The sequence below is a fragment of the Poecilia reticulata genome, unplaced genomic scaffold (genome assembly GCF_000633615.1).
Source record: "Poecilia reticulata strain Guanapo unplaced genomic scaffold, Guppy_female_1.0+MT scaffold_145, whole genome shotgun sequence".
Classification (NCBI taxonomy): domain Eukaryota; kingdom Metazoa; phylum Chordata; class Actinopteri; order Cyprinodontiformes; family Poeciliidae; genus Poecilia; species Poecilia reticulata.
Genome location: NW_007615015.1, coordinates 390,545 through 408,027, shown reverse-complemented (window position 1 = coordinate 408,027; position 17,483 = coordinate 390,545). Strand labels below are relative to the sequence as shown.

The 17,483-nt window shown below is 43.1% G+C and overlaps 2 protein-coding genes across 4 annotated transcripts in view; one reads left to right on the top strand and one right to left on the bottom strand.

The window, feature by feature from the left end:
* The first annotated feature begins 120 nt into the window (after positions 1-120).
* LOC103459974 (uncharacterized) lies at positions 121-4,516 on the top strand. 2 transcript variants are annotated; one of them, XM_008401929.2, is made up of 6 exons: positions 121-288; positions 1,250-1,305; positions 1,401-1,463; positions 2,794-2,886; positions 2,967-3,042; positions 3,770-4,516. In XM_008401929.2, the coding sequence occupies exons 2-6, from the start codon at positions 1,279-1,281 to the stop codon at positions 4,159-4,161; spliced, it is 651 nt and encodes a 216-aa protein (XP_008400151.1). In that variant the 5' UTR covers positions 121-288; positions 1,250-1,278; the 3' UTR covers positions 4,162-4,516. The 2 variants fall into 2 exon arrangements, with proteins under 2 accessions (XP_008400151.1, XP_017158523.1); XM_017303034.1 differs by lacking the exon at positions 1,401-1,463.
* A 930-nt stretch (positions 4,517-5,446) lies between these two features.
* Positions 5,447-17,483, bottom strand: part of dync1h1 (dynein, cytoplasmic 1, heavy chain 1) — a 36,215-nt gene continuing 24,178 nt past the window's right edge. For both annotated transcript variants that reach the window (XM_008401898.2, XM_008401897.2), the window contains exons 55-78: positions 17,189-17,401; positions 16,274-16,401; positions 16,038-16,191; positions 15,367-15,513; positions 15,150-15,300; positions 14,054-14,307; positions 13,249-13,383; positions 13,067-13,161; positions 11,886-12,060; positions 11,716-11,791; positions 10,889-11,049; positions 10,699-10,810; positions 10,558-10,618; positions 10,364-10,487; positions 9,465-9,578; positions 9,223-9,393; positions 8,920-9,137; positions 8,735-8,838; positions 7,557-7,765; positions 7,217-7,370; positions 7,000-7,142; positions 6,510-6,678; positions 5,910-6,034; positions 5,447-5,828 (exon numbers count right to left, since the gene is read on the bottom strand). In XM_008401898.2, the coding sequence (XP_008400120.1) occupies positions 5,700-5,828; positions 5,910-6,034; positions 6,510-6,678; positions 7,000-7,142; positions 7,217-7,370; positions 7,557-7,765; positions 8,735-8,838; positions 8,920-9,137; positions 9,223-9,393; positions 9,465-9,578; positions 10,364-10,487; positions 10,558-10,618; positions 10,699-10,810; positions 10,889-11,049; positions 11,716-11,791; positions 11,886-12,060; positions 13,067-13,161; positions 13,249-13,383; positions 14,054-14,307; positions 15,150-15,300; positions 15,367-15,513; positions 16,038-16,191; positions 16,274-16,401; positions 17,189-17,401 (3,522 nt within the window). In that variant the 3' untranslated portion in view covers positions 5,447-5,699. The remainder of the gene's footprint in view (positions 5,829-5,909; positions 6,035-6,509; positions 6,679-6,999; positions 7,143-7,216; positions 7,371-7,556; positions 7,766-8,734; positions 8,839-8,919; positions 9,138-9,222; positions 9,394-9,464; positions 9,579-10,363; positions 10,488-10,557; positions 10,619-10,698; positions 10,811-10,888; positions 11,050-11,715; positions 11,792-11,885; positions 12,061-13,066; positions 13,162-13,248; positions 13,384-14,053; positions 14,308-15,149; positions 15,301-15,366; positions 15,514-16,037; positions 16,192-16,273; positions 16,402-17,188; positions 17,402-17,483) is intronic.

Sequence of the window (17,483 nt, the reverse complement as noted above, 5' to 3'; positions counted from 1 at the left end):
AAAATTAATGTCAGAAAATGGAGAGGAACCACAAAACTTTCACTGAAGCTTTCCTGGAGTTGCTTTATTTTGAAAACGCGTCTAACCGGACGTTTTAATCTGAGCAAATCTTTTCGTTCTCAGCTGTTTCCACATTTTGCTGCTTAAAAATCACCAACACCTGCTACCGCGCAGATTCAAACGCGTTGTCCTGCAGCGCGCTTCCATCATTTCACCCTAACATTAAAGAACCAAAGGCACCAGAAGCGCTGATGCCCTGCAGGAGATGACAGCAGCATCCACTTCCAGGTACACACACACACAAATCACTACAGATCAAACTGAAATATTTTATTTTGTTAAATATGCAGACGGAGAAGTGACCAACACGGCGTCTCAGAATATCATCTAATATTCATTTACATAATTACATTTAAATTGTTTATTTAAATTTGGGAGTAAAATAAGTCAAATTCAGTTTTGTTTTGTTTTTTGTTGCGATTTTAAAGGACCACCAAAATATAAACCAAATATTTTTTAAGTTTATAAGTTCTAAAAGGATGGATACATTTTCTTCTATAAAATGAAATAAACATTTACCAAACTAATTAGAGAAAACAAATTAACTAAAATATATATTACTGGGATTTTAGTGTCATTCTGTTGAGGAAAATTGACGTAATTATTTCCTGAAAACTGAACAACTGCTAAAAACCTGCATTCATTATGTCTACTACAGACAACTATTGTTTCATTATTATAAAAATATTTTCCCTCATGATAATTTAGATTTATGATGACTTGAAAACCCTAAAATCTGTCTGTATTGTCAGAATTATCTTTATCATATCATAACATGCAGCTTCTTTGTGCATTTTGGTGCTGAGAATCACACTTTCCAGGGTTTTGGTGTCCTGAAGATGCCTGATCTAAACTGTTTTTAAGGCCTGCATTTTATGTTTCAGGAGCTTTGACTCCAGTTCTGTAAAATACTGAAAATAAATACTTTTTATATTGCCACTTATAATAAATATATCTGAAATGCCAACCTGTATAACAAATATAACTAAAATTCATTAGCTCTGTCATTTTTAGCCAAAGTTTAGTCATTGTGGAAAATCCAAAGAGCTTTAAGAACTTTAAAGTTTTCCCAGAGACAAATTTTGGTCAAAATTTGAATTAATTTACTCAAACTAAAACACTTCCTAGTGATCTAATAATTTACTGAGAAGTTTGCATTTAAAAAGCCAGATGTGATTTTTCTGTCCAGACCCCAGAAACACTGACGCACCAAACCCGATGGACCAGCTGACTCTGAGCTGCATGGTGAGAGGAGAGAAGCCTCATCTGTTGACTTGCTACTGATTTGGTTACGTTGAACGTGTTTTTTCTCCCGCTGTGACGCCGATGGGATGTGTAAGATGGACTCCAGCACGGATTCAGACTCTGAGCTCACCCCCAGGTGGTCGGACACCAGCACTCTGGTACTCATCGATTCATAAACAACTGAAAGTTTGTAGTTTTTGGAAGAACATCAGACCTTTACATAAACCTTTAACTCAGTCTTGATGCATCTGAACTGTTTTGTTTGAGGGTGGAAGGATTATTCAGCTTTACTGACTCTTAAAGGGACGGCATCATTTGCGTCCAGGCATATGGTGACATTTTATGCCGTTAGCAAGTAACTGTTTCCTTCAGTTGTTATAAAAATGCTATATATATCAAATCTGATGTAAAAGTTATATTTGGGATCATTTCCAACTTGGAAAAGGAATGCCCAGAAGCTCTACTTTGACTAGGCCACTCTGAAACCTTCATTTTGTCCTTCTTAGATCCTCAGAGTCTTGTTGGGTTTGGGGGTCCGGCTACAGACACCAACAGCTGGAGATTCTTCTTGAGGATTTTCTGCATTAGAGCAAAAATCCTGGTTCCATTATTTACAAGTCATCCAGATGCTGCAGCAGCAAAAACAGATCATCACACTACCTCCACCGTGTTTATAGCTGTCTTTCTGTGAGTTGTAGACCAGATCAGATGGGACACTGAGGTTGTTCTGGGTTCTTCTGGATGAGTTGTTGTTGAGATCTTGGAGTAAATTTGGTAGGTTGGTTTCTTATGGGGCTGCACAGTGGTGCAGTTAGTAGAGCTGTTGCCTTGCAGCAAGAAGGTTCTGGGTTCGATTCCCGGCCCCGGTCTTTCTGCATGGAGTTTGCATGTTCTCCCTGTGCATGCGTGGGTTTTCTCCAGGTACTCCGGTTTCCTCCCACAGTCCAAAAACATGACTGTCAGGTTAACTGGCCTCTCCAAATTCTCCCTAGGTGTGAGTGTGTGTGTGTGCATGGTTGTGTGTCTCTGTGTTGCCCTGCGACATACTGGCGACCTGTCCAGGTGACCCGCCTCTCGCCTGGAACGTTAGCTGGAGAGGCAGCAGCACCTCCTGACCCCACTGAGGGACAAGGGTGCAAGAAAGTGGATGGATGGATGGATGGATGGATGGATGGATGGATGGATGGATGGATGGATAGTTTCTCCTGAGAAGGTTTCCCCACTGTTTATTTCCATAGAAATAGTTTTCTAACACTTTACAGACCGACAGACTTTACAGCACGGAAAATGCTCTACTTTTGTGAAATGAAGAAAACCAATAAATTAAAACTTGTTGTAATAATTCAACTCTTTGAAGTTGTGTAATCATCCCACCCAGGAAAAAATAACAATCAGTTCATTTTCAGATTGTTGATGAGAATGTAAGGTTTGGCTGCTGCTGCTCAGCTCGTCTCCTAACCTGTGAAGGTCTCTGCTTGCTGTGAGCAGGGATGTGTGAGCAGCGCACCAGAAAGCAGAACCTCCTGCCAGACAGTGGGGTTGACATACAAGTCTGCAGGAAGACATGGCTGCTGTTCGCTGGTGAGCATCCTCAGATCCGGTCACCTCCAGCCATGAAGCTTCCTGCTGACTCATGTGTGGCTGTTGTGTTGGCGGTGCAGTTTTTGGACCCGTATGATGGGAGCTCAGAGGATTCAGAGGAGTCAAATGGTGCCAGCAGGGAGAAGAGGCAGCGAGGTAAAGGAGGAGGATTGTCAAAAATTAACACCAATAATTTGAGCTTTTTAGTCGCCAAGATGGGGAAAAAATGGGTTAATTTTTCAAAGTCATATTTTTTTATTCATTCATTTTAAAAATCTGCTTTAAGCAAAATATTTTTGTTTATGAACTAACCATTTAGCTTCAACCTAAATATTCGTTACCAAGATATTTAGTTCCATAAATATTTTGTGAGCAAGCTAACTATTTAGGTCCAAGCTACATATTAACTTAAATCTTATTTAGCTAAATATTGTTTACTAACTAAATGTTTAGCAGCTCCTAGATTAGCTATTGACTATATCTAAATGTTTTGTTTGATATGAGCTAAAAAATATAGCTTGGAACTAAATATTTGACTTTCTTAAATAGAAATTTTGCTTCAAGCTAAATATTTAGCTTGCTAACTAGATATTTAGCTTGTAGCTAAATAGTTAGCTTCAAGCTAAATGTAAGTTGTCTAAATATTTAGGTTTATATTTGAGCTAAAATTTAGCTTTAAACTAAATATTTGGCTTGGTAAGTAAATGACCTCATTGAAATTTAGCTTAACTAGATATTTAGTTCAAACTGAGATTTATAAATGAATCAATTATATGGTGGAAACATGACTTTGAAAATGAGCCGTCATTATTCTTTTTGCTTTGAGGCTAAAAACCCCAAACACCTGTTTATTTTTGTCTAACTTTCCAAATGGCTCCCATAGGAAGAAGCCGCGTCTCTGGCCAGAGAAGGCGGTTGTTGCTTCACCACTCTGCCTCTCTAACCGTCAGTGAAATGGTGACAAACGGCAGCAGAGACTCTTTAGCACATCACCAGTCTATAGTTCATCAAAGTATAAGCTATTTAACAAAGGGCATCCATGCTATGGATGTAGAGGTGCAGCTTGATGGCTCCGGGTTGGATGCAGGTTGCAGCCCTGGACGACTCCCCCTAGAGGAAAGGAGCTCCCGTCAGATCAGCAGCTGCTCATCGCTCAGGCCGCTCTGCAAGAGGAAGGAGCCTCCACCTGGAGGACAGGTGGAGGCTCCACCTGGAGGACAGGTGGAGGCGGAGCCCAGGAAGAGGCAATGTGTGAGAAACATGGAGGGACAATGATGGAGGCTTCTGCTCATAAATGCTGTCAAGTCTCATATTGTATGCAGAGATGTAATGTGGGGCGTGGTGGGTTTGATTTTTTTGTTGTTGTTGAAATTGTTCAATTCAACTTGTTTTGATTTCCCAAGAATATTTAGATTTCATTGTAACAATTGGATTCCTCCTGATTTTTTAAATTCCCTTAGTTTTATCCATAATTTGGTCAAATAAGTTGAAATTTATTTCATTCACTGATCGAATGTGAGCAAATGATTAAAATTCTCCAGGAATTGCTATTAACTTGGACCTTTATGTTGCTTTTACATTTCATTGTGTTTGGAGCAAAAAGGCTAAATTAAAGATCGTCACGTTTTAATCTGTGTGGTTGATTATGTAAGAACAGAGGCGGCTTCAGGTGGGCGGGGCCTGGTAGAAACTCAGGTAAGGAGCAGATTACCTTCAGCCTGTTGCTGTTGATCAACTACTTTATTTATATAGCAGGTTGAAAATTACTTGACAGTAAAAAATTTTCTTCATGTCAATAAGTAACTTTCAATTAGAGCAGACAAAAAAATAAAGTCGCATTCGGAGTACCCCAGGGTTTCATCTAGGCCCCTTTTAATAGAAAAAGGGAAATCAGAAAAAAATAAACTGGACCAGAACTGGTCGCTCCATCAGAACCCAAAACACATCTTTAAATCCACCCAGGACTGGCTGAAAAATGGAGATCCGAGCCTAGTCAAAGCCCAGATTATGGAGTTTAGGAAACAGGGATGTTCAATAATCTGACCAGCATAAATTAAAAGAAAAAGGCTTCGGGTTTTTTCTTTTAAACATGGGATATCTGATCAGATTAGTTTCATTTGTTTACATTTTCTAAAGAGCGATCCGTTGCTACAGTAACAGATTAAAGTTTTACTATAAAGGTGAGATTATTGGATGTTGGAGGCTGAACTAGCCTTTTGTCTGTTTGCAATAAAGTCAAATGATTTTTTTTATTGCTAATCCCACCCAGTAGGTGGCAGCATTCCGTTATGGCTTCACTGGTGCAGCTCCAGGACATAATTAATCCACAACAGATTAATTGGTCTGTTGCACTAATTTCTATCTGAACTGGACAGTAACTGGTTGGGGTTGGGTGGCTGTACTGGGAGTTTGTAGTAAAACCTGTCAGAAAATCCCATCTGGTTCCCAGCTAAATTAAAATGTAACATTTTATAACTTGAAAACATAAAATCATTTTTTTCCTGCACAGATATCTGAAGTGTTATTGGAAGTTTTCATCTCTTGCTCATTAACAAGACAGTTTTTTAATTCCAATGCAAGAAGCTTTATTCAGTCTAAAAACATCCTCTAAAACGTTTCCAACTTTCTTTCCCCAAATTTCATCTCCTCCCAGTTTGACCATCTGACGACATCCTCCTTCACCTTCAGTCACTTTCCAGGAAACCGAACGAACGAAGCACAGCGGCTCCACGAGCATTTCTAACGCAACAGCGACTAACTAAAGCGATTAACTGCAGCGTAATAATCATATGATCAGGACGTTCAGGGTGAAATCATTCGGTGCAGAGGATGGCGACGCCTCGCTCGTAGAAGCTGTGCGGATCCTCCTTGGTGGCGATGTCGAAGTCCACGGTGAAGATCAGGTCGGTTCTGGTGAAGTTCAGATACACGGGAAGCGTCACCTGCAGACAGAGGAAACGGCTCAGTTAGGAGCTCTGATCCAGTGGATCCCTCCGGCGGTTCTGTTCTGGTGCTGCCGGTACCATGTGTCTGCTCTCGGCGCTGCTCTGCTTCACCCAGCGGAGCTGCGTGAGCGGCAGCTCGGTGGAGATGGAGGTGGACAGAGACAGCTTGTTGTTGGCGCAGGTGGCGCCCTGCAGCTTCAGACCTGGACGGGACAAACCAGAACCAATCAAGACCAAATCTGACCCGCTTCTCATCAAATCCTGCACATTTTACTTTAACTAAATCATGTTGAAGATGCAGCAGACATTGTGTATTATCAATATGCATCAAAAATCATTAAAACATGAGGCTGAAATGAGGCCAGAGCCGCTCCAGAATATTCCCAGATCTCCCTCCGCTCCGATATGAAAAAGATTTAAACTACAATCCACCCAAAATATGCAGCTTGTTCCAAAAACACAAATATTATCAGGATGCAGAGAGCACTGGGTGATGTATTATATAATTATTTTATCAGTCAATGTACCAAGTTTCTAATATTATGTTGAGTGTGAGTGTAGCTGTTTTTATGATGTTGCCCTAAGGAGGAGTAGCCATTGCCATGGCAACAGCTAATGAGGATCCACATAAAGTCTAACGTTTCTCCACGGCAACGGCAGGCGCAGGTTTAGTCAGACCTTTGATGCCGAAGCTGCAGGCGTCGAGCGAAGCGCCCTGAGCCGTCGTGACGTTGACCTCCAGGAACAGCTCCTCCAGAGACCAGCTGTTGGCTTGCGCCACATACTGGCGAGTGGCGGTAATGTACGCCTCCGGCACAAACAGGCTGCCCAGGCACACATGGATGTTCTGGAGGAGGGAAAACGGAAAATAACCTCAAACAGCAGTTTTCTACCACGACACGTCAGGGCCACTGCAGATGGGAAACTTTAAAAAAAATCCCACAGAAAAATCTCAGAAATTTCTGAGTTTGAAAAATCAAATATTGAGTTTCTTTTAGAGAATAAAAAATAGAAATTTCTGAGCTTCAACAATGAAAATTTTGTCAGAAAAAATAAGAAATTGTCTAGAAAAAAAAACCTTGGAATGTTCTGAGTTTGAAAAGTTGTAAATTTGACAAACAAATGGTGGGAATTTGCTTGTTTTTAAAAATGTGTTGACTCGTGGTACCTTCAGCTCTTTGGCGCCCCCGCTGGCCGCCGCCTGGGAGATCTGCTGCAGCTGCTTGATCCGCTCGCTGAAGTCCGACACCCACTGGATGACGGTCATGGAGGTGGGGACGGTGTAGCGGCACCAGCTGCGGGGGAGGATTCCTGCAGCGACACGGGATCAGATTTACTCCAGACGAAGCCGATCCGGTTTATTCAGCCGAGAACGAATCAAACACCTTTAACGAGGTCGCTGATAAGCGTGCGCAGGTAGTTGGTCTGCTTCTTCTTCCCCTCACAGACAGCGACGACGTCGGTCAGATCCTGACGGACCTCCTGCAGCATCTTGCCGCCCATCTTCACCTCGCGCTCGAAGAAACGGAACAGCGGGTCCTGGTTCCACCGATCAGAACAAGAGAGTTAGAGGAAGCGCTGCAGATGCACCAGAACCAGGGATGAACCGATCACTGTTCGCTTCCAGAACCGATATCTGAGCTTTAGCATCGGTCGATTCGGGTCCGATACAGAAGAACAGGTTGGTGGAACATGACGCTGCTGCGTTCCGACCCGGTTGCTCACCTTGATGTTTTCCACGGTGCGTTTGAGCGGATTGACCATCTGCGGCATGAGCTGCAGCCAGTTGCAGGCGGTGCCGTGGAGCGTCCGCATCCAGGCCGGCTGGGTGTCGGACGTGGACGACGTCCGCTCCTTCTTCTCCGTCTCATAGGCCAGGTCATCCTCATCCTCCAACATCTGCATTTTCAGCATCTTACCCATCATGTCGGTGCCTGTGCAGCCCAGCAGACGGAGAGGGAGGTGGAGGACAAGACCATGGTGGGTGGAGGAGGAGGAGGAGGGACAAGACATTATATTTTGGAACAGAAAACCAAAATGGCTTCCCCTCAGGGTGTGGGATTGTGTCAATACAAAATAAGGAGATCAAACAGGACAAACACAAACAGGTCCAGGCAACGCTGAGGCCGATTCCTCAGCTGACGGGAAGTGAAACGACGGCATGCAACAGGAAGAGGGAGAACCTGGGAGGATGCAGAGGAACCGTTCAGCTAAAGGGGGGCGGGGGGCAACGGGAGGGAGTCGGGTATCATCTCAGCAAAGCAGCAGGATGTGTGTGAAATACAGCTGCTGGAGGGTGAGGAGCCGCACCGGTGGCAGCTAGACTACAGGAGGCTGCAGCTGGATTACAGATTAAACCCCGGCTGACAGGAAGAGGACAGATTATTAGAGAGACCATCCTGAAGGAATCTGCTGCTCCACCAGGAATCCAGATGGAGACAACCGTCTAAAACCAGGACGTCCGTGGCGGCTCAGCATCCACACGTCAACATCTTGGTTAGCATCACGTCGTCTTAGGGAGTTCGCTCAGTTTTCTTCTAAGTTTTTTAAGATACGTTACTTTGGAGCTAAAGTTTTTGGATTTTTTTTTTTTTTTTTACAAACTCAAATTATTAGTTTTTTTTCCCATGTTACAAAATTTGTTTTCAAAATATTTTTGTTTAAAAATTTTTCCAGTTTCCAACCTTTTTTTTTTTTTTTTTTTTTTTTTTTGGAGTTTCAGATTTTTTCAGTCTAAAATTTATTTTGTAAAGTTTCAACCTTTTTAGTTAGAAAAATTTTCAGTTTATCTTTTTTAGTCAATTTCAAAACTTAAAAGTTTGTGGCTCCAGTTCCTCTCCGATCGGTGTCACCGTTCGCAGATTCTGCTGTCTACAATCGGAGGTCAGAGGTCAGAGGCCTACCCTGAGTGGTGAGCAGCACCTTCTCTGCGTTGCTGGGCAGCCCCAGCCAAGATGGCGTCTGCGTGTCGGGGAGCATCTCCACCCAGTGCATGAACTCTTCACGCCTGAAACCAGAGCGGCTCAGATGAGGCGGCGGCCATCTTAGAATTCATTCTGAGGTAGAAATCGCGCCAAGCGCCACCGACCTGATGCCGTCTGGCATTTTGATGTCCTTCTGCCCGTCGACCTTCAGTGCCAGCTTGAACTCGCTGTCGAAGCTTCCCTTGGTGAAGATGCGGTCCAGGAAGGTGATGAGCAGCCGCTGGTCGAACTCGTTGTCGATGCGGCCGCCGTAGATGGACTGGGCCATGAGGGTCTTCAGCGCCGCCCAGGGGATTTTATCTGGAGCGATGTTCTGACGACCCTGAGCGACACAGACAGGAAGTTAACCCTCAGCTTCCTGCGTCTCAGTTTTAGCTGCAAACAGAGATGCGTGGGTCCGCTCCTACCTTGGCGGTGTCGTCCAGCCAGGTGTCGATGGTGTCGCAAGCGGAGCGGAGGTCCGACTCGCCGAACTCGTACTTCTTGGACCAGCCGAGCGGCGCGTAGCGCAGCCGCTCCTGGATGACGGCGTGGAACCAGGCCAGGAGGAAGTAGAGGCGCGCGCGCTCGTTGGGAGCCTTCAGAGGAAACGGAGGGTCAGAACGCGATGCAAACAGGTTTCTGATCGGGTTCTGATCGGTTCCATCACCTTGCACATGCGCGCCACCGGGATGCTGCTGAAGGTCCGCAGCATGTTGGCTTTGACGCCGGGCGGCGGCTCAAACACGAAGATGCGGCCGGCGCGGAGCAGATTGACGGGAACCTGGAAGAGAGGAAACTTCACTGATCACAACCAATCAAGATCAATAACTTTGGTCCTTATTTAACACCAATTCACTTCTTAATCTAAATTATACGAATTAAAAGTTCCTCATTCCAAACTTCTTGGAGCAGTTGATAAATTATGGAAGTAAAAATTAATCTTAGAAACGTTAAAGTCCATCACTGTGGCGACAATTCAACATTTCAATAACATTTTTTTATACAATTTCAGATTTTAAATAGTTGGGAGAAATACAGAATATAGAAAATATAGAATTTCATGTCTTTATTACAAGTTTGTTTAATAATAAGAAAACCAGAGTTTAGTTCATAGAACAAACTGAAATAAATACTAATTATTAATACCAGTGGTGGTTAAAAAATATACAATCTTCTAACAATAAGATCAATTAATATTTATATTAATATTTAAAAATAATTTTATTTTTAACAACAAAATTAAAATAGATTAAAGTATTTATTACTAATCAGTAGTTTCTAAAAAATAGAATCGTTTTGTTAAAACAGACAGAAATATTATTTTGATCTATTTTTTTAACCYGAGTAGTTTTTACATAAAAATATAATTTTAACTTCTAGTCAAATCAAAATTAAAATATATATTACTACTACAATTATTAATGACTATTATTAGCATTTAAATATAATTTTGTTTATAACAAATGGAATGAACACAAATATTTGCATCATTTATTAAATAATAAAATTTCAGAATGAAGCAAATAAAGATGCGTAAGTAGTAATTATTATTAACGATGTTCTTGCCTTGGGGTTGATCTCCATGGTGAGGAACAGCCTGAAGCTGGCGTGCGGCTGCATGGAGTGCAGCTTCTTCTCCAGCTGCATCAGCCAGCCGGGGGCCAGGTGGACGTTCTCCAGCATCACCCACCTGCAGCAGGAAAACATCCGGTAAAACCGTCCGACAAGGAAAAACAAACATCCGGAGCGTCGCTGGTCACCTGCCAGACTTGACGGCCGTGTTGATGTCTCTGTCGGCCTTGTTGAAGCCTTCAGCTGAACCTGTGGAGACGAGACGCATGCCCACCGTTAAACCTTCACCCGGCGCTTCGTTCACACAGGAAGCAGAGCGCGAGCGTTACCGATGGAGACGGAGGTGATCTGCTTGTTCTGCTCAGCAGCCAGATCCCGGACCAATCCGCTGGCATCGTAACCCGGGACAGAACACATCAGAACCGGAGTGCTGGGCTTCACCTGCAGGCGTGGTCAGAGCCGTCACCGTAGGAGCTTCCATCACAACAACAACAACAATAATATCGATGTAATCAATACCTCGCTGTCCACGATGTTGGCCAGGTCCAGCGGCTGCTCGATGATGTTCATGAAGGTTTCCCCCAGGACCTTGGAGACGAAGATGTGGGACATGGCCAGCAGGCGGTCGGGCCGGAAGGTGTGGATCAGCAGCAGCATGTGGACGGCCTGACCGATGGGAGCTGAGAGCACAAACATCCAGCAGGACCATCAGCGATCGATCAGGTTATGGCACTGACGGTTGACCGCATGTGAAAATGGCAGATCCACAGATATGTCGTCACTGGTTTGGACGTCACCACGCACCGATTCAGGAATATCGGTGAAATAAACACATTCACGCAAAGAATCAGAAAAAATTAGGGCATTTTTAAAATTAATTTTCACCACCTGAACAGCTAAGATCACAGGTCAGTGGAAAGGTTTAATAAAAATAGAGAGAAAGTGGGAAGTAGGTGAGTTATGCTAATTTAAATTGTTTAAATTAGCTGATACACCAACATCTTAAAACTAATGGACAGAATGTTCTGTTCTTAAATGTCTGCATGTTTTTGGCGTTAATTTTTGATACGACTAAAAATAATCCCTGTTGTCAGCTCGTTGCCATGGCAACAGTGGTGTGTGTGTGTGTGTGTGTAGGGGAGGAAACTATTCTTTAATTGAATCCATATTTTGTAGAAATCCGATGATGAATAATGGTGCTGCAGTCAGTTTTGTGTCAATTGGAACAATCTGGTTTTGTTGACGCGACTCAGTAGCGCCCTCAGGTGGGCGTCACTAGCTACAGCAGCCAACAGGCGCCGTCCAATCCAGTGATTTTACGTCGACGGGTCGACGGGTTCACTGACTCGACTGCTTCTCCTCCGACCACAGATAAGGAACGGCCAGCTCTGGAGTGTTGCTCTGGATCCACATGAAGAATTGCTGAGGAAACAAAGTGAAAAAGGAAGAAAATCGTGAAAAAAGGAGATTTAAAAATGAAATAAATAAGGAAAGCAGCAGGCAGGCTGCGGCTCACCTCGTCAGCTTCGACTTTGGCCACCAGGTCCTTGAAGGCCGGCAGGCGGCTGAGGCGGACCATGGCCTCGCATTGCTCAGAGGTCAGACCTTTGACCTTGGGCAGCGGCGTTCCCGTCAGGACGATCTCCTTTCCACGCAGGAAGTGCTGGAACTCTACGTCGTACGACGGCTCACTGAAACAAAACAAAACTTCTGATGTCGGTTTTTTCCCCTCCGTAAAGTTCAAGGCAAGTTTTCCAGCACTGGAGATTAAAACAATACAACTAAACTAAAAAACAGTTTCAATTCGCCATCATATGATTTAATGTTAATGTGTTGTGATGGTATTCTACACCTAAATTATAACAAAATGTTTCGTCTCTTTCACACATCCTATAAACCCGATTGGTCCGAAAACAAAACTAATTCAACTAAAAGTCCCTCGAATTCAATAACTTTGTCTCATCTACAAACAGACGACTTTTTTCATGAGTTACTCAGATCAATAAGTCATGAAGGGATTAAATTATATTGAAACAATACAAATAAATAGTATTAAAGTAAATGATGTTCCTGCTCAAATTAAACGCTTAAAACAAAATGTTTAAGAAAAGTTACAAAAAAGTTTCTAAAACAATTATTCTCCACGTTTTCTGGTGTCTAGTAAATAGAAACAGTTTTAATAATTTGATAAATAAAAAGTTTAGTCTGATTTAACCTCAGACAGATGAAAAAATGTGATTTTCTTATGAGGTGTATGAAACTGTAATAACTTTAAATTAAATTTAGGCTTTTAATTGTTAGATTAAACCTTAAACTAAGCCTGTTGCAATAAGAAATAAATAAGCACATGATAAATTAAAAATTAGCTCAATAATTCATTTGTTTATAGACTTTATGATCTGTTGGTTATGTTTCAGTTGTATGTTTTTTATCTCCGTTTTATTTATTGCTTTGGTTATTTAACATATCTTGTAATTCCAGTGCTAAAAGTTTGAGAGCAGAATTTCATTATTATGTTATCAATATATTACTTAAAAATGGTGTAAAAACCATTTTTTCACCGTGGTTTTTGTCGTCATCAGAACTACGCGCAGTTTGAAACACTTCATGCAGAAATGAATCTTTTCCTAACTTTGAAAACAAATCATTAAAACTCCAGCAGCTGTGTGCTGATTGGACAGTTTGAGGACTGCTCACCTGGTGATGCCCTTCAGGCTGATCTTGGCCAGCAGCATGGCGAAGGTGATGTGGTCCTGGTGCAGCATGCCTCTGGCCACTCTGTTGAACACCACCTAACCCAAACAGACCCAAACCAGACGTTTACAGCCGCGTCGGGCAGAGGACAGCCAGCGGCCGGCGGCTTCAGAAGGCGCTCTAACCTGGAACAGGTCCTTGGTGATGAGCGCCAGCCTCTGGGAATGGTCGCTGATGCTCTTCAGGTTGGCGTTCTCGTACAGCACGGTGTGGTACGTGTCCAGGAAGAAGTGGAGCGAGTACTGGTACAGGAAGTGCATCTGGAGGCAGACGGGAACGCTTTGTGAGCGGTAAACAAACGAGCGCTGCGCTCACAGGTGGGCAGAGAGCCCAAAAAGTTATACTCAGGTAACAGCAGCTCTACTCCAACACCAGGGACGAGTGAAAAGCAGACGCCCAAGAAATGAATCAAACAAGAGCAAAAATGTATCTGGACAAAGTCTAATCAAGTAACCGATCAAATGATCAACCCTTTAATATTTGAAAACTACATCAGACAAACCAAAATATGAAGTTATGTGGAAATTTTGGTATTTTAAGGACCAGGCAAAATCAAGCAAAAACTTTTTCCTAATCAGTTTCTTTCAATAATAAAAAAAAAAAAAGAAAAAAAAAAAAAAAAAAAAGTGAAACTTTAACCAAAACTGTGTCTCTGCTTCTGGTGAAAACATGTTTGGGTCGTAACTAGTTACATTCACTCAATTACAGGTAACTTTTGAATAAAATCAACTTTTCAAAGCATTTTTACTACGATGTACTTTTTACTTTTCCTCGAGTAATTTTATTGTAAAATTTCTGGATCCTCTACCCAAGTTAAAGTTTCATAATGTTGGACGTTATGAATAAATAACACCTAACGTTATTTATTTAACAATAAATAAAGCTTTATGACTTGTTGTCTTGTGTTAAAGGTACTGGCTGCGGTCGGACCTGGTTCAGAGCCTCCATGGTGAAGTAGATGCTGCTGCAGGCGGAGGACAGCGACAGGTACTGCTGGGACACCGCCTCCACCTCCGCCATCACGATGTCCGTCTCCTCCACCTTCCTGGTCACCTCGGCCGCCTCCTTCTTCAGGTTCTCCAGGGTGGTGATGATTGTGTCGTCGTCCAGGATGCGACCTTTGACCTCGTTTAGAGCCTGGAGGAGGGACTTCTCCAGCTGACGGAGACGCAGCTGGAACTCGCCTGAGGAAAGATTTCAAATAAAAAAAACAAAAGATGATATTTTTTATTCAACAGCAATCTGATAAAATCCTTTTTCAATTCATCCTGCTAACCAGGACCAGAACAAAACCTCTTTTTATTTTGAATGTTCTTCATAAATCTTCTGCAAAACATGCCAATATATGTTGAGGCCTTCTGCAAAATTACTAACGTCAAGTTATGTGCAGGCTGCAACAAAATGAGAAGAAAATAAATAAAATTAATATATAATTAAGCTAACTGCAGCTACGCCCAATTATGACTGGTAAGGCGGATTTCCTGTTTCAATATGGCCGCTCCTCACATCAACAGCAGTGAGCTGCAGTGGAAACGAGGCAGACATGCTAAACTCAACGCTACCTGTAGCGCCTGCTAAGTGGCGTCTGCGCATGGGAAGTACAGATTAAACGATGTCTGTAAGAACTTCTGTTAACGATGTTTATGGCCGTCACCATGTTGGAATACAAACTTCTTAACTAGAACATTTACGGTTTCTCACTAGCAGATATTTAATTTAAACTTTGATTTCTCTAATTTTTTATGTCAACAATTGCTGATTCTTCTCTTCCATAAACTCCAGGTTTGTGGAGTTCCTGACTAGTTTTCCCGTCAGACTCTCCACCTGAGCTGTGGCTCTCTGCAGCTCCTCCAATGGGCCATCAGGTTACAGCAATCGGGAGATGTTTAAAGCTTGGGATGTTGAGAAGCCAACCGTGTTTTGACCGTGTTCTGCTGCTGGGTTCCTGGGTCTTTATGATGCCGACCGTGTTGATCTAATAAAACGCTGAACTTTGTGATTGTGGCGGCGTTTCTGTCCGGCTCACCCTGCAGTTTCAGGAGATCCGAGCGTTTCTCGTCGACGTCGGGCCGCTCGGCCTTTAGCACCTCGTTCAGACACTGGCTCTGCAGGCTGCTGCGCGTCACCGTGAAGTTCACAAACGTAACCCGAGAGCACAAGTCTGGAGGGAACTCCACCTGCAGAGACGCAGATCATCAACGACCAAACCGGGAGCTCAGAGGGTTAACTGACCGCCTCCTCACCGTTGGGTCTCGTGTGGACAGGAAGATTACAAACGACGGAGACAGATCGATGTCCTGGTCTCCCAGGGTGATGAGGACACGCCCTCCGGTCCGGCGCACCTCTCTGTTCAGCACCGGGTTCAGGATCGGGTCGTAGCTCTCCACGTCCTGAAACGTCACAGTGAGTTAGAGCTGATGAGTTTAGAGACGATGGAGTTTAACTGGAGATGAACCGATCAGATATCAATATCTGTATTGGTCCTGATATTAAAAAATATCTAGATTGAGTATCTATGTGTGTGCAGATCTATCCAGTCTAATTCTATGCTTGATGCTCTGAGCTTTAATGTTTATTTTACTTCTTATTTAGAGTTCTTAACTTCACTTCATGAATCAATCAAATTTTATCTGTATAGCACATTTCAGCAGCAAAGCATTTCAAAGTGCTTTACATAATTAAAATAAAAGCAGCATGCGACAGTAAAGAGAAACAGGGAGAAATAAAAAGAAATTAAGAAATAGAAAAACATCAAAGTCCTGGTGCAGTTATCAGATGAATTTATAATTCAGAACATTCATGTCTGTGTTTAAAGAAGAAACATTTTAGGTTTTTCTGAATCGGATCATATCAATAAAACATGGATCAGTGTGTCCATATTTTAAATCGGGGGGATCAGAGTCACTGCTCTCACCTGGACCAGCAGCGGGTTTCCGAAACGCAAAGCGCTCTCCAGGTTCTTCCTGAAGGCGTCGTCCAGGAAGCTGGTTCTGGTGATCTTGCGGTCCTTGTACTCGTTCATGATGAACTCTGTGGCTTGGCCCGACGGGTCGATGATCAGAGGGTACCTGAAGAGGACGACATCAGGATTAAACTGCAGGTTCAGCTGCAGGAACATTTCTGTGACGTTTCGGGTTCGTCGGCGCCGACCTGTTGAAGCGTTTGAGCATGATGGCGTTCTCGGTGCAGAGGTCGTCAGCAGGCAGCGAGTTGGCCTGCCAGCGGAGACGCTCGTCTGCGTTGGACAGATACTCCGTCCGCGCGATGTCGGTGCGGAACTGGGTCAGAAATTAACACGGAGCTACAATTACGCACAACCAGGTTTAAATATGATCAAACAGACACATTTCTCAAAACACTCTGGAGAGATGGCTTCAAATGCTGCATAGCTAGCATCTGAAGCCATCTCCATGGCAACCAGGTGTTTGGGATTGATGACAAACATTTCAGCGGAGTCTGGCATCCATTGGTGGAGGACCTGTGATGCTGAGGGACTGTTTGGGGTTCATAAAGTCCTGAGAACCTTGTTATTGCTGCACAATGGGACAACAATAAAATGTAGTTTTTATTACGTTAATAAAAAGTCATATTAGTAGAAAAAAAGATGCAATATTACCAGGAAGTTATAAAAACTGAGGAGCTCGTCAGCCTGTGGTTCTCTTCTTAACAGACTAAAGTGTTTTAAAATCCTGCTGCTGATAATATTCGATTCTTATGTTAGAAAACAAAATATTTCTTTATTTGTAAATCCAATACTACAGCACAACTTCACAAGATTCAACATTTTAATTTCTTTAGCTTTTATTGTGGATATTTTATAAACTTAATACTTCGTTCTCCTAATGTGACTTTATTCTTGTAAAACTTTGTTGGAGTGTTATTAGGACTTTTTATTAAGACTTATTTCTCGTAATATTACAACTATATTCTTATTTTGACTGGTAACTGCACTCTGCACACTTGTTCCACTTTCTTCTTGTATTACGACTTTGGTATTATTACGCCTTCCTGCTGTTATTTCATAAATGTTCCTTTATCTCCAGATGTGTGGACTGAGTGCGGTACCTGGATGTTGGCCTGCTGCAGGTGATGAGACCAAGTGGTGAACAAGTTCTGCCTCATCTGCTGCTCAAAGTATCCGGCGTACGTGATGAAGGCCGCGGACAGCAGGCAGTCTCCGGCGATGGTGGACATCTGGTTCTTGAACGTCTCGCTGGTTTTCTCCCAGCGCTCCCTTTCAGCAGAAAGGCTCTTCAGCAGCGCTGTGCTGCGGTTCACCTGCAGGAACAGAGAAACATCAGGTGAACTTCTTCCAGGACCTTCGGATCAGCTGGGAGCGTCTGAATGAGGCCGACGGGAA

Coding starts and splice junctions, on each gene's coding strand:
- LOC103459974 (XM_008401929.2), top strand. CDS start 1,279: ATGGACCAGCTGACTCTGAGCTGCATG. Junction 1,464..2,793: donor GGTCGGACACCAGCACTCTG/GTACTCATCGAT, acceptor TGCTGTGAGCAG/GGATGTGTGAGCAGCGCACC. Junction 2,887..2,966: donor GACATGGCTGCTGTTCGCTG/GTGAGCATCCTC, acceptor TTGGCGGTGCAG/TTTTTGGACCCGTATGATGG.